Source organism: Nelusetta ayraudi, unplaced genomic scaffold (genome assembly GCF_046127955.1).
Source record: "Nelusetta ayraudi isolate G7.1 ecotype Tasmania unplaced genomic scaffold, CSIRO-AGI_Nayr_v1 ptg000132l, whole genome shotgun sequence".
Lineage (NCBI taxonomy): Eukaryota > Metazoa > Chordata > Actinopteri > Tetraodontiformes > Monacanthidae > Nelusetta > Nelusetta ayraudi.
The window spans coordinates 1511829-1538843 of NW_027466182.1; the positions used below are offsets into that span (position 1 = coordinate 1511829).

At 49.2% G+C, this 27015-nt stretch overlaps 1 protein-coding gene across 6 annotated transcripts in view; it reads right to left on the reverse strand.

Moving 5' to 3' along the window:
• Positions 1–1765: 1765 nt before the first annotated feature.
• The window catches only part of sema5a (sema domain, seven thrombospondin repeats (type 1 and type 1-like), transmembrane domain (TM) and short cytoplasmic domain, (semaphorin) 5A), a 144532-nt gene continuing 119282 nt past the window's right edge, over positions 1766–27015 (reverse strand). For 4 of the 6 annotated variants that reach the window (XM_076051151.1, XM_076051149.1, XM_076051150.1 and 1 more), the window contains 6 exons: positions 23044–23253; positions 20495–20665; positions 20131–20286; positions 17983–18027; positions 16315–16526; positions 12399–12846 (listed from right to left, as the gene is read on the reverse strand). In XM_076051151.1, the coding sequence (XP_075907266.1) occupies positions 12727–12846; positions 16315–16526; positions 17983–18027; positions 20131–20286; positions 20495–20665; positions 23044–23253 (914 nt within the window). In that variant the 3' untranslated portion in view covers positions 12399–12726. Of the gene's footprint in view, positions 1900–12398; positions 12847–14137; positions 14435–16314; positions 16527–17982; positions 18028–20130; positions 20287–20494; positions 20666–23043; positions 23254–27015 lie in introns of those variants that run through there. The other 2 variants (XR_012929459.1, XM_076051153.1) reach the window with 2 other exon arrangements.

The window sequence follows — 27015 nt, forward strand, 5'->3', positions numbered from 1 at the left end:
GTTGAGGGGAACAGAGAGAGCAACATAGAACACTGTGTCATAGCCAAAGCAGTCAGCCCTGAAAAAAATCTGGATTTGAGAAGGAATCTGATTTGAATCAGATTCGCCTGCAGTCTGAACGCAGCCAAATTACTCAATAAAGAAATGGGTGTATCTGCTGTTCTGTGCTACTGCAGACACACACAAATAAATAAATAAAAAAAAGCTTTTGCCACCCTTTCCAGCCTTCTTCTGCAGCGAGCTGGGACCTTGTGCGTAGGTGTGTGCGTGCAAGTGCGGTTGCGCCGCGAGCCCCAGTCTAAGTCAGCACAACGGTGCATCGCTGAGCTGCAGGAGAGCGCTACCCCCAACCCCCTCTACCCCCCACCACCCCCTACCTTCTCCTCCGTCTGCTGCTGAGCGCTGCAAGTACGCCGCGTCTCAATTTGTCGTGGGAGGGATCAAATTCCACCGCCCTGGCAAAATCTCCTGCTGGCGGAGCGCACGAGGCATAAATGGAGAACGACGGTAAAATCTCCAGCATCTGTCCGACCAGGAAAAGGAAAAAAAAAAAAAAGTCCAGTATTTGTCTGCGGCGAGTCTGGTTGCACTGTGTATAAATCGCGGTGTGCTCAATGCAAACAGAGGGCGGACGTGTTCAACGTTTGCACTGCTGTGAGGTTGAACTCCTCTCAAACAGCCCTGTGTTGAATTAGAAGGTGAAAAAAAAACACCCCCAACAGAGATAAAAACACGACACTCCTCCAAATCCGAGTCCTTATTAAATTCCGAGCCATCTCGGGGGGTGTTATTAATCTTTCATTCAGGACAGACCTGAGACAGGGGAGAGCACAGAGTCCTTAAAGGTCTCCAGAAAGTTGAAGAGCAGGGGTTGAGGAAGAATGACTCGGGCCTAATTACTGCCATCACTCACTCTCGCCATCCCGTGGATCTGATACCCGGCGCTGGAAATATGAGAATAATAATATATATATTAAAAAAAAGCCTCATCGTGCAGTACTGATAACATATAGCTGAGGAGAAGTTTTACCCAGCGAGACAATTTCTCGCCGAGGCCCGATGTCATATTTTTTCTCTGCAAGGTGGCCGAAGGTTGAACTGATCAACATCTTTTTTTTTCTTCTTCTCTTTTTGCAGCATTTGCATTTAAGTTTGAAAGACAATGGAAATAAATCTGATTTTAAAACACGGCGTCAAGAATTTTTCCGTGTTGGACCAGTTGGAATTATAGATGAGGTTTTGAGAAAGGTCGTTTTTTTTTTTTTTTTGCATGAACAGAATGAAAATATGAAATATGAAATGTGAAAATAATCAGATCTATGAAAAATAGATGCGTATTTCTTCTCAAGCTCCTCTTCCCATTTGTGTTACATAACGAGAAGCTTTTTTTTCATTTAAAACTCTGCGTTAAATGCATTGATGTCAGATCTTTGGACAAAAAAGACTTTTTTATTCTTGATGAATTTGGATTTTTATCAAAACACCTTTGACTGCATCAGGGTTAATCTAATTCTAAAGCGGATCATCAAGCTGCCTCTTTCTGCCTCTGGGGCCGCGCTAAATCAACCATAGCTGTGCAGAATCACTCGACGGCGTGCGGAAAATTCGCCCAGCCAGTCGATACCTTCCTCCTTGAAGAAGCGAGGACAGAAAAACGACGGGAGCGCAGATTTGATCCCCATCAATCCGGCTGCCGCTCGTCGATGTCACGAGCGATTTCAATCAGACGCGGCAAAACGCACCGTTTGCTGGCTGCGCAATTGCGTTCGCTCCGCGGTGGGGTCTGACCTCGGGCGATGACGACGACGTCTCGCTCGTCCATGCAAGAGTTTTCATCCTTTTCCCACGCATGAGTCAGGAAGGGTGAGACGGGGTCAGGCGGGAAGCAGCTGCTGCTCGCTGCAATTTGGAGGGAGGGAAAAAGAAAAAGAAGTTGACCGTGAGATGCGAACAAAAGACATTAGCACAGGCAGTGGGACTTTTTTTTTCCACGTTGAAAGAATAAGAAATATCCTTTCAAGGTATCTGCCTTAAAAACAAAACAAAAGTTTCTCCTTGCCGACGTTGCCTCTCGCTACAGAAGAGAACGTGCTCGGGAGCTGCTCAACTTTTGAAAGAAATCGCCCGGAAATCAGCCAGAGCGCCGCGCTTGAATGAACAGGTCCGCCCTGTCACTTTCTACCCCGGCTATTTGCTTTCGATGGGGCCAGATGGATACGCGAGATAAATCCAACGGCTTTAAGAAATGTCACAGGATGCACAGGATCCCGCAGCAGGGCTATAAAAAAAAAAAAAGTAGAGTGTATCCGAAACAAGTTTTATGTCGAGAGATTCCACAACAAGACCGCGCATCTGTGCTGATTAGTAAAATCGAACGCGCTAAGGAGGGAAAGTCTGTCGGGCCTAACGAGGGGACGGGACACAAAACTGAATCTTGAATATCAAATCTAAAAGCCAAGTATGGATTTTTCGTTTTTCCTTTGCCACTTGGTGTAATTCACCCTCCTTACTCCTCGAGACACCTTGCTGTAGATCAATAGCTCATCACAAGGGCCATTAGCAGAGCGGATGAATCTAATGAGGTGGCGAAATGAGTAAGAGTTAGTTTAATCTGCGGGGGCGGAGCTTGACTCCAAATGTTAGTTTTTAAGAGGCGAAGAGGGATCTGGGTTTTTTTTTTAGGCACCCTCGCCTGGAAATTAACACTGATTAAAGGTCGGCTTTCGGGGATTGAACTTATGATCCGGACGCCTTCTCCTCAACGCAACTCCTGAGCTTGCGTGGAAAAAACTTACGAGACCCTACGAGACGCTATTGTACGCCGCTACAATGGCCGAAGGTATTGTTAGCGATGCTCGACACCGCCTCTTGAGGAGCAAGTAATTACAAAGGTTTGCAAATCGCGGCGATCGCTTTACTGAACCCTGTAATGATCGGAAAGGGGAAAAAAAAAGAAGGAAAAAGGAACCGATCATTACGCTCCCTTGTTCTCCATTGTTTTCTACTTAAAGGTAATTTTTCTCCTGAGCGCGAATCCCTTAAGTGTTTGGCGGCTGTTGCCGAGTGCTTTCATTAATCAGACCTTGCAGGGATATACAGGCTTCCAAGAAAAAAAAAAAAAAATGGCAAGCAAGAGAAAATGCAGAAATACCTGGAAAAAAACAAACAAGAAACAGTAATAAGGGCACGTTGCTTTCGTCTGGCCGTGTATCCTTCCTGCACAGCCTTGCCGCAGTCCGCCAACTCTTTTCTTTGTCTAACTTTCTCCTCTCCCCCTTTGACTCCTGGCGCGGCCTCATTTGTCATCCGGCAGGTGATGAGAGCGATGCTTCTCACCCTGACCTCTACGGCGCCGCTAATGAGATATAATCTATGCTGCTTCATGTTTGCAGAGCCGAGAGCGAAGGCCCGGGTCAGATAATATTGGAAAAGTTCTTTCCAGCCAGCTTGAGCCTTCCTATAACGATTAGATATTGCGGATTTTCGCGCGGCGACGAACAGGGGAAGGTAAAAATGTGGGGGGATGCAAACAAGGGGACGGTGCCCGAAAGAGTTCAAAGCTGGTTATGCCGGATAGGAAAACAAAGCAGGACCAACCTCATCACATCTGGTGCCTCACCTCAAGGACTCGCCAGTGAAAGTGTTTTGTTTCCTTACAAAATAAAGAAGAGATGAAGAATAAAAGGCCAGCTAAAACCGGACGCTGCCGAGTGGGAACACAGTCTGGAGTCGGCCTGGAGTCTATGGCGCTCAATCTAAGCACCAGGTTGAGTTCAGCACTGAGGCTGAGCACTTCAGACTGCAGGCGAATGTGATGCAAATCCGATTCCTTCTCAAATCCTGTCCACGCTGTTTTTCGCAAGTGTCCAAATGGGATCTGGCTCTGTTCACACTGGGCCACATTATTGACCCATCTGACAGGTTCGTGTAGCGTGTGACATCATATAATTGCGACAGCGGCACTTGTTGCGATACATGGCCTGGAGCTTGGAAAAATTGGATTTCGTGTGATTTGTGACTGTTCAGACTACAAAACAGTCACGCGGTTTCAATCTGTATGGGGCTAAAAAAAGTCGGATTTTGGCTGGCAGTCTGAACGCGTCCTCACTTATTCGGTCCAGGGGTCAGTCACAGGCAGTCGGAATACGGCTTGGGTGCAAATGTGTTGGACGTACTCACAGAAGCGGGATCATGCTCGAAAACACTCGGGGAGGAAGCGATTGCTGAAGCCTTCGACACGGAGGTACAGGAGACGACCTGGCACAATAAGGGAGGGAAGACAACAACAACAGGGAACGACAAGAACAGACAATTAACGGAGCCTGACAGCGAGCAGTTGGAACTCTGAATGGGAAGTTTGTAAACCGCACGCTGAACAAGCTTTGCACTCTTACCATGGGGCTTCACTTCAGAGAGGAACCATGTGGTTGACCAATCCGGTTGCTTCATGTTGTGGATGTGAATGACAGAAGATACATGTCGTATTTTCTGTATGAGAAGTCTCAATAAGTCTGTTAAATAAGGTCTTTCCTTTCCATATGCGTTTATTTTTTTCTTCCCACGCAATTCTCTTTTTCAGCCGCCGACCTGCATTAAATCCGACACGCACGGGCAGAATTTCCGTTCGGCACGTCAAGCCCGTGCTGAGGGATAGTTTGTTTTGGGGTGTTTTTAGCTTTTTTTTTCTTTTTTTTTCTTCAAAGAAACGTGAAACACGCCTCCGTGCGCAGCCTTTACATTCTGATGTCTACATTGAGTTGCGTGACATGCCACTGCTGAAACCCCTCCACGACTGCCGTCGCCGGCTCTGTGCTTGACTGGTCACAGACAGAAAGCAAACAGCAGGATAGTAGACGGTGTAATGGAATGAAAAATGAATAGCAGCGCCTCAGGGAAATTAAAAAGCGCCCGTTTTTTTTTTCCTTCTTCTCCCCCCCCCCTTAGTGTCAGGACATTAGATGCCGGTGGAAACCAAGCTGAACCTAGAACTTTGTCATAATAATAATGAAAATAATAATAATCAAAAAGCTTTCTCAATATACTGTGGGCATGTTGATGTGTACTTAGCCTCCAGCGTCCTTTCACAGAACACGTGGAGAGCCTTTTAACCTTCGCCAAATACACTCAATTGGCTGCAAAAGAAAATATCACTCAAAGGTCGATGATGGGGGCCGCTGGGAAAAAAACCTGATGAAATCTAACCTTCAGATAGACCTGAAGAGAGACCAGCAGCATTTTAAGCGCGGGCACGGGGAGATATAAGGTGGTCGGTAGAGAAAAAAAAGGGAAAAGAAAGAGAAGAAAAGCTGCTCTATAAAATATGTATAGTTTCCCAGAAAACAGTGTTTTTAGCCCTCTGTTTACAGCCTCCTGTCACATCATTCAGTTTTAGGGTTCTGATTTCCAGCAAAAGATGGACTTATGTCCTCTCACTGGCAGGTTAGAGTCCCATTGTGGTTACAAAACGTTGGTAAAGTAGGATTTGCATCACTTGGCGGCACATCGCTTGAGCCCTGAACCGGGGACACTCACAGTCTCACCTCGTCATTTCTCATCGCGACTCTCTCTCTCTGGACAAAGCGGCAAATTGGATCGCACTTATGCGGGTTGGCGCGGCGGACGGAGGCCAAGGACCCGGTGACCGGAGCGAGAGGCGCGCGGATCAATGAGACGGAAGCGAGCTTCGCTTTCAAATGAACCGGCGGATCACGAGCGGCCAGAAATCACGATTTGGGCGCCTGACGACGATCGTTAAGACCGACTCAGACTTTTAATTCTGATTGGTTTGGATTAAAGAAACAGGAAGAAAAATGGGCTGTACTACATCTTAACTCAACTCAAATTATCGCAAAGAGAAGATTCTTCATGTGAGGTTATGTCATTGGAACCCTAATCCCATGGTCTCAGCTGAATCTAAGTGAGCAGATGATGACGCTGCTTTGTACCTTTTAGCCCTCACATTGCAAAAAAAAAAAAAAAAAAATGGGATACATAATTTAAATGAAGGAATGAAATCATTTTATTTCACTTCCATGCATCTTTAAAACGACTATAATAAAATCAAAGCCGTGTTGGCCCAGCCTGGCACTGTTTTAGTTTTAATATTCTCTCCTTGGGCTGCTTCCCCCACTTTTCATCTTTTCTGCAGTTAAAAGGCTTTTTGAAAAGCACCTTCCGAAGGCACCCACAGTTCCCCCCCGCACACAATCATCTTTCAAGGAACCAAAATAATCAGCGTTTGTTACGACGGCGGCGACTTTACTCAATGCCGTGTTTTATTTCCCTGTTCCTTTCACTTCGTTGCTGAAACTGTTTCAGAAAACGGAACTGTTTACACTCGACGGAGGCTTGGCCCTGAACCTGTTTTGCATTTTAGCTTGAAATTGTTTTTTTGCTTCCTTGTAATACATTAGCAAGGTCAGTCTTGATGCCTAGTAATCTCAATGTGGTTTTCAAAGTGGCTATTATGATAGACAGAAAGGTATGGCTACCCCTCGAGGCCATAAAACAAAGTTGCTGTTCACAGAGTTCTCTCTCTTTTCCAAACAGCATGTTTTTAGACGATAAATTAAAAGACGGAACTCAAACTAAATGAATCTTTGGATCACCGTTTTGCCTGCAATCGATTCAATCGGCCGTCTTCATTAAAACTCTTATTAAAAGCTCTTTGAGTTGGTTCACTGGGCACCTGTGCTCACTGTGGACGCCGCCTGACTGAACTTCCTGCCGCTAAATCGAAAGCCTGTGTGCCTTGAATGTAGCGGCGGACAGAGGCCCCCACTATCTGTCCGCACCGGGGCCCCGCCGCGGCTGCCAGGGCAGCTGGGCTCGCCGTGGAGAATCAGGGCTCTTTGTGGCGGGGGTGGAGGTGGCTGGCAGGGAGACGAGGACGGGACACAGTTGGGCAAATTGGAGCTCCGGCAATATCCGCCATCTTGGCTTGTTAGCTCAGTAGCAGCTTTTGATTGAGGTGAATGGGGGCCATAAAGGCCTGTGGACGGAGCCGATAAGCTCCGGCGCCGCTTGGCCGGCGCCGGCGAAGCTCTTGGCTTCCAAACCGCCGGCTTCCGGCTAACCGGGACCTGGATGGATGGTGCCGGGCCACCTGGGATCCCAGATGTCCGCCTGCCCCCCTCGACTCCTCTCGCTCCATCCCACAGGGGGGCCCGCGGGGGTGAGGGAGTTGGATCTATAGAGGCATCCTGCGACGGGCGAATCGATTCCAGGCCGACATTCACAGTTCGGGGCACAGGAATCCGCGTGTCCCTGCAGCATCGTGATGGAGAAGAAAGTGGGAGTCGAGAAAACAGGAAACAACAGATGTCGTTGTCGTTGCAGCCGCCGCCGCCTCCGCATGTGCGAGTATGACACGACAGCTAATGGGAGATGTAACCGCAGTGAAAAACAAAATTTTCTTTGTGGCAGCAAAAGGCTTGCGGAGATTAGAGCAGCTTTGAAAAACACCCTCCCCCCCGCTCGCTTTGAGGCCGCAGTCGCGCTAATCTGCGCTGAGGCGGCGTTAAGGAGCGCCCGCAGAGGAAAAAGAGCTTTTAAAGAAGCTCTTGTCAGCGCCTTGCTTATTTACCGCCTCGAAACGCCGCCAAAATAAAGAGGCGAATCCGCGGGGCCGCCACCTCCGGGCGGATGAGTCGCAGCCGAGCGGCACCTCGACGCCTCTTCGGGGTGAGTGGGATCTCGCCGCATGACAGGTGTCACTTCAGTAAGCCTGGCTTCTTCTTCTTCTTCCTCCTCCTCCTCTTTTTTTTTTTTTGTTTCCTGCTAAAGAAAATAAACACCACACATCGTGACAGCTCCCGAATCGTTCTGTCCTCTCGGGAGCTCAAAGGCGATAACTGGTGCAACAGCCTTTGGCGTGACGTACGATAATGTGCCAATGAGGAAAAGTGCCGTAGGGGATGGTTGAACTTTGAACCTCAGGGCTCAGGCAAGCGTTAGCTAGTGTCTGCGCCTTGTGCTGTTTTATGTTCTTGCCAAAATGTCCCAAATGCGGCATAACTCGTCCACAAATGTTTAAAAATGTTGTCAGACTTCCTATGATTAGCCACTTTTGCATCACTGGCAGGTGTTTACAAGCAGGGTGATCGCAAAGGATGATGGGGCTGAGTGGTAACTTCCCACCGCTCGGCAATGTCATGACACAGAGGGTTTTTCTATACTGCGAAATTAAATCCTACACGGGACAGGTTTTAACTCCTTAGTCAGCAGAGAATCAACGACTGAAGTTGCCACCGGTACCGAACCACAGCTCCTGTAGCCTCCTGCCGTCTGGGGACGTCATTTTGTTGCATTTGTGTTGTTAGCGGCGCCGCCAGGATGTATTGGTGGCGTGGGGCCCGTCCGGAGAGATCCAGGCGACGGTCGAAAGAAACCCGGTCTCCGGAGTTTAATGAGACGTTCACGCTCTGTTAGCTGCCCGACAGGAACAATCTGACTCAATCACCTCGTTTGGCACTCGCAGGGCCTCGCTACACAGGATGCTAATTAGCGCAGCTCCTGAACACTTCCTGGACGGAAGAAAAAAAAAAAAAAAAGAGTGCGGCGAGGCTTGTGCTCATATTCAAAAGGGAGTTCTTTTGTTGCAGATTTGCTTTCTGTTCACGTCACGGCACGAGCGAGTTTAAAGGAAACATTGACTGACCTCTGCGGCACCGCAGATTTTATTTCATTTATATTTATTGACTGGCTGCGCAAAAAAAAAAATCAATGTTAATCACCTCGAATTTTCTATGTAATGCTTTTACTGCCTTTAGCCCGGCTAATTTGTTTTGTTTTGTTTGTTTTTTTAAAGAAAAAAAGGAAGGTAGTTCTTGTTTTTTTTTTATAGAAGATTCAACCTTCAGAGCAAAAAGCAACTCCTTCAAGGTTCCACGGAAAAGCAGACACAGCTGCCGAAGAGGCCAGCGAGGATGCTGCAGCAGCGGAAGTCGACAAGATTCCTCCCTCTGGGTCACATAGACGTCCGCGCAATAAGTCGGAGCAATAATCCCGTAGCCGTTCTCGCGCTTCAGCGCGGGTCACCGAGGTTCCCCGGCTGTCTATATTAAACCTTCCAGAAGAACAATATGCAGTTGAGGGCTGGCATTGGCGTGGGGTAGGATGGGTGTCAGACGCCTCTGCAGACACCATGACTCCTTTATAAACACATGGCAACTCGTCGAGTCGGAGAGAGGGACGAGTTCCTCCTCCAGTGACCTTTCGAGGCCCCCAAAATGCCACTTGGGGCGGCGAAATCATTTGTTGTCGTCGGCCCCTCGGCTGTCAGCGCGTGGAATGTCACGGGCTCCCCGGCAAGCGCCAGCTGACGGCGCTCGCGTCGCTGACAGGCGCGCGGGAGATGATGACAGCGGGAAGGGACGATGTGAGCGCATCGACCCGTGGGCCTCGCTAAGGTCAAGATTGACGAGGTGAACATCGCAGCGTCTGAATATTGATTTTCACAGTATCTTAAGTGTCCCAGACTACTCACCTTTGGCCTGGTTAATAGAGTTCAATATGTGTCTCAGATCCTTTGCTGTCACATCACTTTGTGATGTCACAAAATAATGCAAATTCCAGTTAATATCACGAATAATGCGGCGCTAATCCTCCGGAGTCTCGCGAGAAAACGTACATCGTAAAGTGGCTATTTTACGAGACTGTTCACGTGGCTCCAATGCGTGAAAGAGTGGTTGTACACTCCATGTATTTACAAGGACAGCCATCTGTTGCTGAACTACTGAACCTCGGCCGCCGAGAAGAAACTCAAGGTAAAGCCATCAATTGACTGAGTCACGGACTAGAGGAGGGAGGAGGGGATGGGGGCGGCGGGGGGGGCTCTCACCAGCTCTGCCTCCCCCTGAACAACCTAAACATAGCGAGAGCCGGCATGATGAATAACAACCCTCCCATTACCCTCTGCACGCAGACCGGGACGTCAGGTTGAAGGTTGATGGAGGGTGGGAGAGAGAGAGAGCGAGAGAGAGAGAGAGAGAGAGTGGTGCTTCACCCGAACATACAGATTAGACTCCTGACTCCAGACGGACCCCCACCTTCCGCCCTGCCGCACCTCCGAAACATCTTCACCATGTGATGCTGTATCCTTCAGGCGTCCTCCTCCCAACGCCGCTGCCGATGCACTCTGTCACCCCCCCGCATCCCCCGCCCACCGCTGAAGACTCCTCCTCCGTTAAAGAGTTCAGGGTGATTTATGAAGCGCCGGTGTGAATTTGTTTGCGCCGTTCCGCCTGAGGAGCCTCGCAACGATGACAGAACTATCCCCTCCAAGAGCTTCACGTTGCTGCGGTGAGAAGAATTGGAAACTGGCAATATGGCGGCGCGCCGATTTCTCCGCCCAGTGGCCACTCAAGGTACTGCAGCAAAAAAATCTCACGGGCCCAAAATGCATTTTTCCCATAGACTGCAATACAAAAATAAACGCCTTTAGAACGGCTGACAGGACGACTGTGATCTGAAACGAGAATCCATAGCGCATTTTGATGCTGTGTCTCAGCTCATTCCGATTGGCTGCATTCTGACGTGTCTGTAAGTGGCGTTCTCCAGAATCGTTCTGATTGGCCAAATAGATCATGTGAGTTACAGAGGCATGATGGGAAGTGACACTACTGCGCATTGCTCTACGGGCCCATTAATGCGGAACACTTTTTCCGTGCATACGCTGGGTGAGCAACTCCACTGAAACGAGTGGACACTGGGGGGTCTTGGGTACCACGTGAACAGCCACTTATACCCGGTGGAATCCCTGCGTCCTCAATGTTGGTTTTACGTAGATTCTTGAGTTTCGGGAGCGAGAATATAAATACAACAGAAACAACACAACGACAAAAAAAAACAAAAACCCATTAAACTGCTCAATATCCTCGCATCCCCTGGAAGCTCAGAGATCCCCAATCAATTTCAGAAGATGTTATTTACTCTTTCATCAGCCAAACGACTCGCCGTCGCAACTTAGCGTCAACGCTAAAGATTTTGGCTTTCAAGGGGAATAAATCATGCTTCTTTCAAAGAAAAAAAAAATCAATCTGGGCTCTGGAGGCCTCTGCAGACGTGCATCAAGCCAGGTGCAGCACGAAGCCATTTGCTTCTCTCATTTTAGTTTTTGTTTTCATGCGTCGCGAAAGCCTCCCCGGACCTCCTTGTTTTTCTTTTCTGCTTTGTTTGTGTTCTGCAGAGGGGCGGCAGAACATTTTGCGTTTTATATAACTTTTGCAGGGCCCGTCTCATCAGCGTCGTTAATTTGCATCTGTTCCCGTCGAGTCCTTGAAGGAGATCCCAGAAATCGAGTCGGGGAAAAGGCGTCGGCGTGACTCACACACAAATCTGCTGTGTGTGAAGCTTTTTTTTTTTTTTCTTTTCTTAATTTATGCATGGCGACAAAAGTGAAACATGAAGTTATTTGGAACTGAGCTGTGGAATGATGCGTAACTGGTTCTGAAGTATGAACAGGCCGGTTTGATGTTTGACTGGATTTCATCCAATAGGATCCGGTCAACTTGAGAGCATGTTGCTGACTCCTCCCCCGTGAAAGTAAACATCCAAGCACATTGAATTCTGCCCTTAAACAGACACAATCAAAACAGAAGACCAAAGAATAATAATAATAAACATATTTAAAATTCAAGAAAACATTTTTTTTTTTTTTTTTTTTTACAAAGAATAGAACAAACTTGAACAATGGCAGAAACTCTTCTGAATGCAAGGAAACTCGAGGAAAAAAATGTTTTTTATTCTTTTTACACTTTGATGTTTTTTTTCTTGAAACACATCCTGTACAAAACATATGTACCATTTAAAGTAAAAATCCAAACAAAAAAATAAAAGGCTTACAATAAGAGGCTGATCACTGCTTTGCTCGTTAAGCTGGTAAAAGAAAGGCAAAGTGAAAAAAAAATAAAAAAAAATAAAAAAATACACACACACACAAAAAAAACATAACAGAACAAACCCCGACCACTTAGGAATTCAAATATCTACATCCTGATCCAAGGACTGGTGGTGACTGGGATACTGCGGCAGTAAATGTTAAATGCCAGAAGAACAAAGTGTCTGCGTGAATGACTTTTTTTCCCCTCCGTTTTCCAAATAGCGGCACGATTCCGCAGCCAAGTTCCCCTGCGAAACCTCCTGGAATGCCATCAGCCATGCAAAGTGAAAAAAAACAAACAAAAAAAAAAAACGGCAGAGAAAAAACACATCGGATGAAGTCATGCAAAGCGGCTTTTTCGTGGTTGAGTCCCATCGTTTACAAATTGTGGGTCTTTTCTGCGAGGTGTTGCGGTGGGTGCGAGGGGAGAGCGGGGGGGGGGGGAGAGAAAGTTAAAAGGGATTTTGCGCTTCCCTCTGTGTCTCTGAGTCTTTTTCCTTGTTTTTTTTTTCCATTCTCTTTTTTTTTTGTGCGTCCACGTCGGGAGTTCCAGTTATCTCAGCGAGAGCCACGAAAAAAAAAGAAAATACAAAAAATACAGAAAAAAAAAATTACGAGCGTCCGAGCGTACCCCAAGGCACCTGAGAGAAAGTGGGCGTTTCCCTCTTGCTGGCAGAGCCGCCACAGAGTGTCAGGGTGGGAGCGTCCCCACGACCAGGGTCACCACGAAGCAGGAAAAGAAAAGACTCGTAAGCGGGCGATTGGTTCTCCCGCTCCTTGGGGGCAGGGCGGGGGTGATGGGATGGGTGGGGTGGGGGGGTATCATGGACTCGCATATCCGGAGGTTAATAGTCGTCGTAGGTGTTGAGGTCAGTGAAGTAGGCGTTGGTGTAGGTCTTGCCGGCGAGCTGCGGGTTGAAGTACTTGTTCCGCTCCTCCAGCATCAGGTTGTTTTTGTTGAAGGCCTGCGGGACGGAGAGCAGAGCGCCGCCTTCACCGAGCGACCAATCAAGAAAAAGCCAGATGGACTGGCGGGGTGACAGCAAATCCATCTACGTTAAGCAGGCGGCGGCGGCGGTGGAGGCGGCGGTGGTGGTGGGGGGGAAGAATGAGGGAGAAAAAAAGAAAATAAGGAGCAACACAAATCAATCGGGGGAGGGAGCAGTGGGGGGTGGGGAGGGTCGTCCGGGCGGGTGCAGCACACATTTCACAAGAGCAAGGTCGAAAGCGTTTTGCGAAACAGGCTGCGGGGGGTGGGGGGGGAGATAAAACAAATATGAGAAGCCGCCACAAGGCTGGGAGGATCTTTCTTTTTTTGTTTGATGTGCGTACGTCCACCTCCGTCATCCCTAATGGCCGGCATCAGCGGTTTTTAACAGGGGCCGTGGGACTGCCGGCCCTATCCCCCCAAGCCCTCGCCGCCCACCCCGAGGACACATCGGGGGCCGTAAAGATCGATCAGCCGAGGGCCGAGTCCTGTTGGAACAGCGGCGAAGAAGCTCCGTCCCTGCGTGACTCGACAAACACAGAGCACCGGCAATTTGCCCCAGAATGGATGTTCATGGCCCCCGTCTATTGTGTGTGTGTGTGTGTGTGTGTGTGTGTGTGTGTGTGTGTGTGTGTGTGTGGGGGGGGGGGGGGGCGGTTGGCACCGGCGGTCCCTCAGGGCGGTGTAATTGAACGCCTGATGGTGCGGCATTTGCCGCTGATGGATGCTCCTGACTGACACCGCCGGGGGTGCGTGTGTATGTGTGTGTTTCTTTTTCTTTTCTTTTGGGGGGGTGGGGGGGAGGGGGTTCACTGCGGCGGGAACAACTCATATTTTACACGTATTTTTTTACCCCCCTTTGGCCCGTTGAGCGATTCGCACATCAGAGGAAGGGCTCATCATCGGCGTCCCAGCGGCTCTGCACACAGCTTATTTCTCCTCCTTAACTGCTTTTAATTGGCTCCAGAATCACTGCACTTTTCTTTTCTTTTTTATTCCTCCCATTCGCCCACGTGACTGAGCGGCGGCCGCGAGGGGACAGATGCGTTGCAAAGGCGTCGCAATGAGGGTCCTTTTCAGACCGACATGGAGACGAAAAGACATGCAAATGGAGGCACTTTTTTCAAAAACAGACAGACAAATAAACAGAAAAATCAAGGCGGGGTACACTGCCTTCGACGCAAGCCGGGGTGGGAGAACGTGGGAGGGGTTCACATGGTAGGATGACTTAGGGGGTCTAAAGAGAGAAAGAGAGACTGTAGTCCGACCTGCCGCGCACAGGAAGTGCCACAGGAAGTGGAGGGGCGGGGCACGGTGGGGGCGAGAGAAAGTGGTGGTTCGGGGAGGGGGGGGGGGGGAGAGAACCGAGAGGCGGAGGCGTTGTCGCAGAGGTCAGAGAGGCCGGAGTGGTGGCGGTGGGGGAGGAGGAGGAGGAGGAGGAAGAGGAGGAGGGTGTCGGTTGGTTAGTAGAAGATCTCCAGGCCGCGCATGGACAGCCCCATGTTAGCGGAGAGAGGCTGGTGCACGGCAGGGTCGTCCAGGGGCAAGAGAACCGACACGTCGGGCTGCAGTGGGGGGAGGGGAGGAGCAGAGAGAGGAGGGGTAGAGGGGGGGAGCAAGAGGGGCAAGGGTCATCCTCAAAAGCACGAAGGCCCCGGTCGGTGGCCGCGGCGCTCTGTCGGACAGAAAGCCTTGGAGAGACACAGTCAGAGCGAGACACAGGACGGCAAAGCACGCGACGCGACGCGACGCTACCGACAAACGTGGCGGCAGCTGGAAAAGGGGAAAAAAAAAAAGGTGGGGAAAAAGAAAACATTTTTGCCGCCAGATGGCCGCTGGAACCGGCACGCGATTCACTTTGCGCGGTGATAATTATTTTGGATTCCGATCCAAGTGCGGTAAAATGCGGCCAACAGGTGTTCGTCATTCCTCCTCATGGACATCAAAAAAAAAAAAAGAGAGGCGTATTATGGTTCTGCGCATTTCAGGATTTGAATAAAATAAATAAACAAAGGAACGAAGGAATAAAATCCCCGCATTAGCCCGACTGTTTAGGCATAATGAGTGACGGCTGCTGGCAGGATGTCCTCGGCGCCGCGGGTCTCCTCCCGCCTCCTACCGACCGACCGACCGCGGCGGAACCAACTGAATTATGCAGTTTGGTTCTCTGGGCTTGAACTGCGTGACGGATGAACGGCCCTCGCACCGTGGCTCCACAATGAAATTAAGATCTCGCCGGAGGTGACGCTCGCTCGCTCGCTCGGCGCCGGCGTTCGCAAAACACACACCCAAGCCTTGGCCTGCCAGTGGATTAGCATTTATGTATGCAGTAGCTGGAGATGGTAAAAAAAGAAAACTCATCAACTTGAGCACCTGAGTTCATTTTAAGAAATTTTACTTTAGGACCCCGACCGGTCATTCCCTACTCGAGCTGTGATTGTCCGGGCAATGAATTGGATTTTAATTCTTTTCCTTTTTCGTTCTGGAGAGCCAATTGTAGGCTGACAGGAGCGTGATGTGTGGTTGTAATAATTAAAATACAGTGATGGGAAAGACACTGAAGGAGTCCAAATGACGGTCCAAGACTTGTTGATCGCCCTCCGATGGTGTGGAGGAGCGGTGCCTGTCGTAAACCCCTCCCCGTCAGACGCTTTATTGGCCAAACTAGAGAATAAAAGAAGATCTAAAACACCCCCTCCTCCCTTAAAAGGTCATTTTTAATCACCTGCTGTAAACTGGTACTGCTACCTCAGCTTCCTAACAATCTCCCCCGTGTGAAGTCAGAGTCGTTACTACTCATGTCAACAGTTGCCGAACCACGACGAGATCGGACTCGCGTTCAAACACAATGATCGGTAAATTTTTTTTTAAAAAGCCACAGAGGCTAACGGAAATGACCGAGAAGTAGCTGACGTTGGCACCTGTTGTGGAGCCAAGGATCCAAACTCAATACAGATTTCTAAGCTCGCAAAACCCAGTGGGGGCAGGCGCGCTGGTGTCAGTCTCACTTAGCGCTTCGCTCGTCTTAACGCATTGATAAATATGAGGTTGACTGCGCGGACGCGACTGCGGGGGAGTAAAACGCTTCAAGTTGACAAAGGACTCCTTAATGCGGCGCCTCTTGAAAATACCGACTCCTAATGCGGATCACAGAGGAGCCGTGAACAAACATTAAACAGTTAGCCGAGTGCGACACCAAAGGCTTCATGTGCCCCGAGATAAAACACCCGACCGCCTCGGCTTCAAGGTGGAAACGAGGGCCGAATATGGGAAAGCAGTGCACGACCGCCGACACAAGACGACTTGACACACTGAGACACACAGCACACGGATCGCCGACAGACGCCGCGCTTGCCCCTCAGGTCGTTAGTGTCGATTAGTAAATTAGTCGAGAGGGGGAAAAAAAGAGAGACGGAAATGCGCCGGAGCAAACCTGTGCACGCACCTTGATGGCCTCCACCGAGTCGTACTTGTCCAGCTTGTTGATGTGGTTGGTGATGCTGGTGTTGAGCGGCACGGGCGAGATGGGGTGGATGACGGTGGCGTCGTGCGACTGCTGCTGGTAGCGCTGGCAGTACGAGTAGACGAGCAGGGTGACCAGGCAGCCCAGGATGGAGCTGCTGAGGCCGACGGCGATCATGTGGAACAGGTTGAAGTCTGCGGAGGAGATGAGGATGGGCTTTGAAGGTGCCACGGCGTGATAAAACCTCGGGCTGCGTTCAGACCGCGGGCGAATCTGATTCGAATCAGATTCCATCTCAAGTCCGATTTTCTAGGGCTGACTGTCTACAATGTTTTTAGCAAGTGTCCAAATGGGATTGTCGCGACGCACGGCCTGGAGCTTTCAATGCGATTTGAAACGACCACCTGAAGGTGGTTTCAATCCGTTTTGCAAAAATCGGATTTGATGTGATTTTTGTTCACACTACAAAAGAGACATCCGGTTTCAATCTGGATTGGGCAAAAAAAAAAAAAAAAAAAAAAAAAAAAAAATCGGATTTTGGCTGGCAGTCTGAACGTGGCCCATCAGGTCTCGCTTCCCTGTGCACTCCACACCGGTCCCAGTCAACTTGTATGTATGCGAGACATTACATTGCGACTACAAGTACTTTCAGGTTTTTTTTAGCCCCCCAAAACAGGAAAAAAAAACATGTTTCAAATGTCTGTACGGGGATGCGCCAAAGTAATTTCCGGCAGTTAATTCCAACCTGCTCTGAACTCCCCCTGCTCCTCCGTGGCGTTAACACACAATTTCACTTTCATCTACATATTGCGTGCATCAGCTGTAATTACGGGAACGTTTATTTCTCCCCCTCCGACTCCCCTGGTCTCTCCACACGTTACATCCGACCCCCGCTTCCTGCCTAGATGCTAATTTCCATGTAAATTTGCATCCCCGGTGACGTCCTGCAGTGGCATTTAACAATGGGTGTCTTCAGGCAGAGACAAAAAGGGGATGATATACATTGAAAATACACAAATAGATCTTAATTAATTCATCTTTGACGCGCAACAACGCGATCACATCGATTATTTCTGGCAATAAAGAAAAATGTCGAGCTCTATCTATTTTTTACAGGTTTTTTACAGCATTCAAAAATAACAATAGTACAATGGAATGTTGTTTTTTTTTGCCTCTCGTGCCGCCCGCGTCCTGCAAGGCTCTCTGCAAGACCTCCGCTAACAAGATGTACCGCGAGAAAAGTTTCTCCTCGCCGAGCTCAACGCTGCGGGGCTCGATCCCGAGTCTGAGTCTGGCGAGGTACGCGCGCTCCGTCAGCGTGGGCCGTCAGGGGCGAACCCAGACTCCAAAAGGAGGAATGACCGGCGGCACCACGTTCGATTTTTGCGACAGGCAAAATGCAGATGTGTCGCGCCGCCGGCGTGATGAAACTCTCGGGCCGTGTCTTCTGGCGGATTTGAGCATGGCAGAGTGTGATGGGAGAGCCATTGTGTTGACAAAAAGAGGAAGCCGGGCGCCATCGACGCAGCCCATCTCTCCCGTTTCACACGCGCTCTTACACACACACACACACACACACACACACACGCACACACACACACACACACACACACACACACACACACACACACACACACACACGCGCGTTACCTCCGCAGCGCATCTCCTCCTGGCTGGAGCGTGCAATGGAGACTTCTGACAAAGGAGAGGAAACAACAGGAGGCAGAGTTAGGTTCCCGAAAATGAACGAGAGGACGCACACACACATTGCAATGACGAACACAGCCCGGAAGGTGGGAGAGAGAGAGAGAGAGAGAGAGAGAGAGAGAGAGAGAGAGAGAGAGAGAGAGGGAGAGAGAGAGATAGAGAGAGAGAGAGAGAGAGAGAGAGAGATGATGTGTTGTTCAGAAATGAAACATGTTTTTGTGGCGACGGCGAGCCAATCGCGGCCCGTGGCGGGGAGTGCGAGAAAGCGTCGGCCCTCGTTAGCGGAAATGAACTACGAGACGCCGCTAATGAACCTCAGGGGAGCACCTTTCCCATTAAGACTGGATGGATGATGAGGCATGGAGGAGGCAAATAGGAGGGTGCCGAGGGTTGGGTCTGTGATCGCTGCGTGCCTGCTAATTAATAGCATATAAAAGGACACATATGCGTTTCTGACGGTGTCGGAGGAAGCACTTGAGTCTTTGGCCGGTTGGTTGAAGTCGCGTGACGCGGCTCTTCAGCCACGCGTGCGCCCGCGATCGATGCTCTGCAGTGTCTTGCATTACCGGCTGTCGATGGGGTGACGCCCGTCTAAGCCATTGACCGGGCTAAGCAGATATCAATACTAATGGTGTGTGTGTGTGTGTGTCTGTGAGAGTGCCAGATACAGCAACAACAACGGCAACAGCTCCCAACTTTGTAACGAGAACGATTTTTCTTTCTTTCTTTCTCACCTTCCACCCGACGGCGCAACAATGGCGTTGGCAAATCGTCAGCCGCTGCTGTTCAGCGTTCGGATTCCGTTTTCTAATTTACTGTTGATAGCAAAGCGTCGTGAATCCCTCCGTCCTTCTAATTGCGCGGGCGAAGCAAGGTTGGGCTCACGACGCTAACATTAATTTTCTTTTTTCTTTTTTTTTACAGGAAACAAACAAACAAGCGAAGAAGAAAAAAAGGTTTTCATTCTTGCTCTTGACAGAATCTATTTAGCAGCAGACGGTTTCAAACTTTTGATTGGCAGTTCATATTTTTTTTTTAGTTAGTTTATGATGGTCCTTTTTTTGCTGCTTCTTATTCTTCAAGAACAAAAAGAGTTGATTTAAATTACTCTTGTCTAGGTGGATGTTCACTCAATCTTTTCCCCCTCAGGCAACAATTATATATGGCAGCAGCTTACGGGCAGGGCTGTAGATGTTTTGATGTATAAGAGTTTGAATGTATTACAAGTTTTTTTTTTTTTGCATTCCTTTGGTGGGCATTTTTTTTCTTTTTTGAAAAGGTTGATTAATGCATGTATAACAGCAGCAGCCAATATAGACAATTCTTAATGCACTCTTGTCTAACGTTCTTTATTTTCTGCAGCATATTTATTCACTGGAGGTTAGGACAATAAGAGCATTAATTAACGTCAACAGCAGTAATTTGAAATTCAAAATGGATGGTGAGAAAAAATCAACACGGTAAATTGTGCACTTTGTTAATAATACAGAACATTAATTAAATTCCAGAAACGGCTCTCCTGAAACTAAACTATTTGACTGGTTGAAGTCTGCGGCAGCGACACTTAGCAAAATGCTCAGGTGTCAGAAACAAGGTTTGCTTTGTCGACGAGCGTCACACGGGAGCCGTTATCTCCTCGCTGGCAACACAGAGAGCAAAACTGCTGCTGGAAGACCTTTCCCGCACAGTGTGACTCCGAGACTCATCAGAAGACAAATATAGCGGCGCTTGTTGCTCTCTGCCCGACTTCCCTTTAGTGCAGCACCTGGACTCACGCCCCCGTGTAATCACGAGCTGCGCTCGAGGGGTTAGGGGGATCGGCGAGAGAAACGGCCGTTTGGATCGTCCCGCTCCTCAAAAGCGTCTGCCCTGACAATGAACCCGACCTTTGACCTGCCCCGAGTCCCCCGGAGGGATCAATAACACACTTCATTATCAGAGGATCGAAGGAAATGTGCTGCTGCTGCTGCTGCGGGCATATGGTGGCGCAGTGTGTGAAGTGAAGTGAAGTCATGCGTGGGTGACCGAGACTTTTTTTTTAATGACACCAGGTGCAGGTGTGTTTGTTTCCTTGTGTGTGTGTGTGATCACCTGGTATAAAGTTGGAGTCCGGCGAGCAGGGCCGGGTCTCGCTGCTGTTCCCCGAGCACTGGTTCCCGGTCGGGAACAGGACGTCGCAGTGACGCACGCGCATCTGGGCGCCGTTGGAGTCGCAGTGGGACCACTCGGACCAGCTGGACCAGCTCTCTGCGGCAGGAAGTAACAAAGTCCGTGTGTGTGTGTGTGTGTGTGTGTGTGTGTGTGTAAGTGAGTCAGGCTTAAATCAGTCACGCCTGAGCGCTCGCCGAGGGACGAAGGGCAAATAATGAGCCGGTGATGGACCGGTGGCCGAGTTGGAACCCTTAGCTGCATATCATCAGCGTGTGTGTGTGTGAGTGTGTGTGTGTGCGCATACCTGGGCAGGCCTGCGTGTTGCACAGCGCCTCCTCGGTGTGCAGGCCCAGGCAGATGTCCCCTCCGTGGGCCGGCGGAGGGTTGCTGCAGGTTCGCGTCCTCATGTAGTGTCCGCCCCCGCACGTCACCGAGCACTTGGACCACGAGGACCAGCACGACCAGCTGCCGTCCACTGAAGAGATTTCGGCAGATTGCAAACGTTAAACACCCTCCGGGAAAAACTATGCCGCTCCGTGACTGGGAGGAGTTCGCTAGCTGCGTGCTACCATGACAGTTTTTCGCAAAACGAAAGCGGTATTTCTGAAATTTCGACAAGGCGCGATTGCGATTTGCAGGTGTTTTCCATTGAATGGTGAGAGCGTCAAAAACTTTGAACTATATTTCAGAGGTTTTTCGAAGATTAGGTGTTTCCATTAGCAAGTTTTTTCTTGCGATATTTAGGTTTTGTGGAATTCTGCTGCAGCTAATTTACTTTGTTTTGGGGGTTGTTCTCCTCCGATCCACCAGAGGTCAGCGCAGTGTTGTGCTGTGCTGTTGGCTGAAGGTGGCTACAGGTGTTTGAAGTTGAGGTTAATGATTGCATATGAGTGGGAGGAGCCAAACAGTTTTCAACAGTTTTTTAAGCTTTGCGCAATTCTAGGGGTAAGGGAAAGGCAGCTTCTGTTGTGTAGTTGATGTAAGACAACCACAACAACCACAACAACAACGATTATTCAGAACTGTTCTGAGGAATCGTCAGATTTGAATTCCAGTGCTTTTCAAAGGGAAAATTTCTTTTAAGTGCTGACTTAATTTGAGCGTCCAGACACTTTAAATATGCCTGGCCCTTGCCTGAACTCACGAGTCTCCCCTCTGATTAATAAACTGAAATGATGAGCAGTGATCGGCTGCAGCCGCTCCTGGTCATTATGCGGAAAAATCCGTTGGCTGGAGGAGGAAAATAAGAAAAAAAAAAACAGACAATAAAACAATAAAAACAAATACACAATTCACGGCAACGAGAAAATCACAGCACGGGTAAATGCCGTTCCGGTCGATCATGTGGAGAAAAGCTCAACCCCCCCGCCGACACTGCAGCACCTTTGGAAGCAGTGGGAACCTGGCCGCTGACGGCCGGCAGCACCGCGCAGGTAATTGAAGCGGCCGATGCTCTTTCGTCATCCCGCTGTAATTTCTCTATCACCGCGTGACACGTAAGTCGATTCGGTGCTCTCGGTTGACGGATCGCCTCATCTCTGGGGCACCGGAGGAAGCGGGGAGGAAAAAATAAATAAATAAATAAAATAAAACGTCATTTGTTTCCAGAGCGGACAGACAGGCCGTCGTAACGGCTCCATCCTACCCCCCCCCACCCCCGGAGGGATCACAGCTAGTCTGCCGTACCCATTTTGCAATTGTTGAAAGAATGTCTCACTTTCTGAGGCGCGCTAATTGAGACCCTCATTAGCATTCATCGCTACTTAGTTTTGGTTTAGTCGGCTCCACCTGGGGAGTTGAAAGTCGGCAAAACACCGCAGCCTGCAGACTCTGCGTGTTCTTCGGTGGAGAGGTGCCGAGCAGGGCGGAGAGAAAAATAAATAAATAAATAAAATAAATAAAATCAAACTGCATTCACTTATAACTGGGAGGGAACCGCTGCGGGAACCTTTCAGCCGGAGGAGCGTTCTTGAATAAGATGCATCCGACGCGTTTGGATGCATCTTTCGAGTCTTTGTCTGAGCTCGCGAGTCAGGAAAAAAAAAAAAAAAAAAAAGGGTCTCGTTCTCTGAATGAGCCGCGCTCAAGCTGAGTGGCCCTCGCACTTTCGCCGGATGAATTAACAAGCTTGAGAGTGAGAGAGTGAGAGAGAGAGGGGAGGAAAAAAAAAACAAGGAGAAAAAAAACAGAAAAGAGATGGATAGCTCTCCGCTCTCGTGTGGCTTGCCGGCGCCGTGACGATGGCTCGCTCTCGCTGGAGAAGACGTCCTCCTCCTCCTCCACCTCCTTCACTTCCTCCACCCTCCAGGGCGCTTGAACAACAATCACCCGCTCGGGTTGTCCTCCTCCCGGTGACCCCGTGCAGGATGCCAGGTGCGCGTCGCGCCAATCCGGGCGCCCGGATTTCCATTTAGACAGCTTTCCCTGCCTCCTCGTCAAATCGAGAACTCTTTTAATTAGAAAGCATCCGTCTCTCGTTTTTTAGGAGTGAGGAAAACGCCTATTGTCTCAAGGCCTTTTTTTTTCTCTCCACACAACACAAGCCGGCAGCGTAATTACCCGCCGATGTAATTATGGGACCGTGGCGCCGCCGGGACGGTGTCGCGTTGGCGGCGTAAATTGGGGTCTTGGTCGCGCTTCCTTATCTGCAGCCCGATTTCTTTTGTAGTTCCTGGCGATTCCGGGCGAGTCGCTCCCCCCCCCCCACCTGTTCGGCTGGAGCCCAACGTTTCTGTCTGCGCGCGACTCCACCGGTGCAGCGATGCGTTCCTATCGCAAATTTCAGCCCTACGAGTGTCTCCTCTAACTAACTAAACTCTACGCTAGCTTGCTTTATTTCGGGGTATTCCTTACCGGGACACGGGTTGATGTTACACTCCTGGTACTCCTGTGGTGGACCCAGGCAGGTCTGGCCTCCGTACTTGGGCTCGGGGTTGCTGCAGGTGCGCTTGCGGCTGCGGATCCCCCTGCTGCAGTCCCTGCTGCACTGCGACCAGGAGCTCCACGAGGACCAGCCGCCGTTCAGCGTGTGGCCGGACATCCTGCCGAGGCGAAGGACCTCCCCTGTCGGACAGTGGACAATGTGGCGCTTGTTATGACGCACCCAATGAATCTAATGTCTTTTCTTTCATTCTCATGACTATTGATGTTGTTTCTCACTGAAGGCATCAAAAGTCCGTATCAACACAATTATGAAGGAAACAATAAAAGTGTAAGATAACCTCAAACATGTTTTATATTTCAATTCTTCAAAATAGCCACCTTTCATAAAAAGCATATTTATTGAGTTATTTATTTAGTTATTGAGTTATTGAACATGTATTTCTTTGCTGCATAATTACATATATCTTACTCATGTATCTGATGTCTTGAGTATCAATCTGCAGTGTACAAAGTTGTAAAGATAAGAAAATAAAATTGCACCAGAAGGTGTGTCCATTGCAAAGTATTGCAAAGCATCAGTTTTTATCAGGAAAGTAACCAATTGTTTTCGCAGGAGACTACAAACAGAGGGATAACTATGCGGGACATTTCTTCTTGTTATTTTATTTTACTTTTCTGAAATTAATCCCGAAGTTTGTCCATTGGAGTCGTATGGAAAAAGAAAATGAAGGTGGGCACAATTGGATGAACCCAACAAAACCATTTTGCTGTGCAGCAGCTTCTGAAGCTGCTTTTAAAAGGCCTGGAAGAAGAGAGGTGACCGTGACCCTGGCTGCGACTGCACAGAGCATCATGGCTGCTCCAGTAGAGGGATTTCTTTTTTTCTTTTTTTTAAATAAAACAACTAAATAGCGTTTTTGCACTCAAAGAAGAAGGAAAAGAAAACAGCACTGGAGATAGATAGGGAAGAGAAACAGACTACTCAAAATTGAGAAAATTGAGGCATTGAGGACGTTAATCTGCAACCCACTTTACTTTGTTACAGTGTCTATATGAGGATGCAGGTGATGGTCATCAAACCTTCCTGCCATGACTGCGTTTTCCTTTTCTGGGCGGGCTGAGGGTTGTTTTTCCGAAAGAACAGCACGCCTCTTTGGATTGTCGGCACTTTGCGCCAAAGTGCACTTTGACAGGCGGAATTAGAAATCAGCTCGAGGAGCGGAGTGCTCATACAAGGGGCGGGCTGTCAATCTCGGCGTTCGCGGGTGTCGGCAAAAGACTGTCGATCCGCAGCAACACACTGGCCACGTCTCCAGCAATTTGATTCAAGCATTTTCATGCTTGCGATGAAAGGAAATGTGTTACATCGACTTCTAAATTATACCTTAACCAATCCTGAGGGTTATGATTCATACAGATGGAATATTTTCTTTCCCGTTGAACACAATTGTCGTTCACGCAATTCAATTCAAAAAGTAGCAGCTTCTCCGCGCCGCAAAGAGACACTCTTTCAGACACAGACGGAGAAAATAAGTGTTTGGCTTGCCTTAACATTTGAAGTCATTTATTTTTCAAAATAAAGTAACAGAACAAAAAAAAAATGTCGGTTCCGACGACCCCACTTAAGTTCAAAGTAGACCGGGACTGTCGAAATAATAAAAGTCCTCTTTTTTCCCCTCTCCCTACTTTGGCTTGCCATGCTTTTCAGAGAATGTGCGCAAAAGCACTCGGCTTTGGAAATCAGCCTTGAAAAGTGTAGCGGCAGATGTACTCCTGAAGCAGGACGTTTGGGAAAAAAAGAAAGAAAATTCTTGCGACAGACAGAATCAAATCAGATGGATCCCAGGCAGAGACAGATGGATCGCTCGCCCGGCGACGGCGCAGCAAACGGCGGCGCAGCAAATGCAAACCGTCACTTAATTCATCACAGGCTCCCCTTTGTCAATCGCTCAGGACGGATTCGGCGGCGGCCGAGTCGTCAAACGGCGACGGGCGACAAATCCGCGCGCTGAAACAGAGGATTCCTAATCAAACATGAGACAGTCGTTTCTATGAAACTCTAATGACTGCGATCGTTAATCAGCGGTGTGTGTGTGTGTGTGTGCGTGCGCGTATCAGATGAGCGGAGAAGCTCTTTCTTTCAGAGTGAGCAGTGAACTCAGCTGTTGGAGCGAGTGATAATAGCCACCAATGAAATTACAGGTCGCTGTCCGACTCCGTTGCCGTCCAGATAACAAGCGAGGACTCGGCTTTGAGCGCTGTGTAATTTTCTGAAAAACCAATAAAACTAAATCTTTTCTTTTGTCGGATTTCGCTCGCTTTCGTCATATTTCCTTTTTTCCCCGACGTGGACCACCTTTTTTTCTCCAAAGCCACGCGCGTACTCTCCGTCTTCGCCGTTAACCTTCTCCGTCTTTGTGTCCGTCCTTCCGATCCGGCCTTGTTGTTTTGTCCGCTCGCTCTTTCCGCACACCGTCTCGGCCACGCGACTGCTTTGTATTCCGGACGAGAGGACGGCGCGTTTACCCCGGCTCCCCAAAATCCTCAACCTCTTCATAACTACGGCCGACCTTGACGGGCTGCAGACTGGCTCGTCGCCTCGAGTCTAAGTCTCCCCATGGTTATTGATTCTGAGCGGGGCGGGAGACGGGGAGGCTGTTGGGTGGACGTTGAAGTGATTCCGGGGCGACGGATAACACGTGTTTCTGGAATGATGACGGGGCAGCTGGAAGCTTTTATGGCAAGCGATTCTTTGATCTCACAGCGAGCATGAAACAATGGAACAGCTTCATTCGCGGCTATTCGTGTCAACATAACAGGGAGTGAAAACTCTCAGTAGACCTGAGTGAGTTTACTATTTAACCACATCGAGGAAGTAGTTACACGTCGCGCCGTCAATCTTAAACTTTATTAAATTTTTCCGACAATCATCAATTACGATCCCGTCGTATCGTAATACAATGTGGGTTTATCTTCCCGTTTGTGATGATCAGAGGTGAACTGGGGAGGGGGGATGACGGCGAAAGAGGAGACACAGGAAGTGACTGCGAGCCTTGCTGCTGCTACAGGAACTAGCAAGGATGCTGCAGTAGTGGTAGCATTCCTCGTTTAGACTTGGACTTTGACTTTACGCTGTATTATCTAAAATAAGATATAAAACATCTGGAGGTAGAATACAAATAGAACAAGATACAATAAAAAAAAATGTGGTTGCCATTATTTACATAGGTTTAGTCTGAGGATCAGAAGTTAATGTCTTGTTCAAAGGATTTCCCAAGCTGGTGAAATCGGAAGCAGAAACCCAGACTGGTGCAACTGAACGTGACAGAGTTTTTCCCCTCCTGTCCAAACACTTGATTACACCTTTGCAAGACAGACACACCTGAGCTGATTTACTCTTTGCCTCCTTGTGCTGTACGCTGAGACTGACCCGGCCTAGTGCGCACACCCAATGCTACTTACTTGGACCTTCTGCTGTCGTCGCCCCTTTTTAAAAAGGCGCGAGCCGATCGATACGCGACTGTGGAGAATCAATCTTCACTCGTTTAAGGCAAACCCAAGAACACGTCCAGCGGCCCTCGCTCCAAAGGAGAAAGTGGGACACGGGTTAGCCTCCTACCTCCGATTGCTCAACCTTGCGTCCTGCTCTGCGGCGAAAAAAAAAAACACCCACAACAAACGTCTGAAGTCGTGCGCGAGGCAGAAATACGGACAAACGCGCGGACGTGAGGAGCGAGACGGGGGGGGGGGGGGGAGCGCGAATCCACCGAGACACGCAATGATGTGCAATCTAATGAGGCGGCCGGGCAACGGGTACTTTGTGCTCTGGGCGAGCACAGGAGGTGACAAGACGGTGAGTAACAAATGAGAGGCTGGCGCTGACTGGCGCTGACTGGTGCTGACTCGGAGACACCTTCAAATTGGAGGGAGGACTCTGGACTC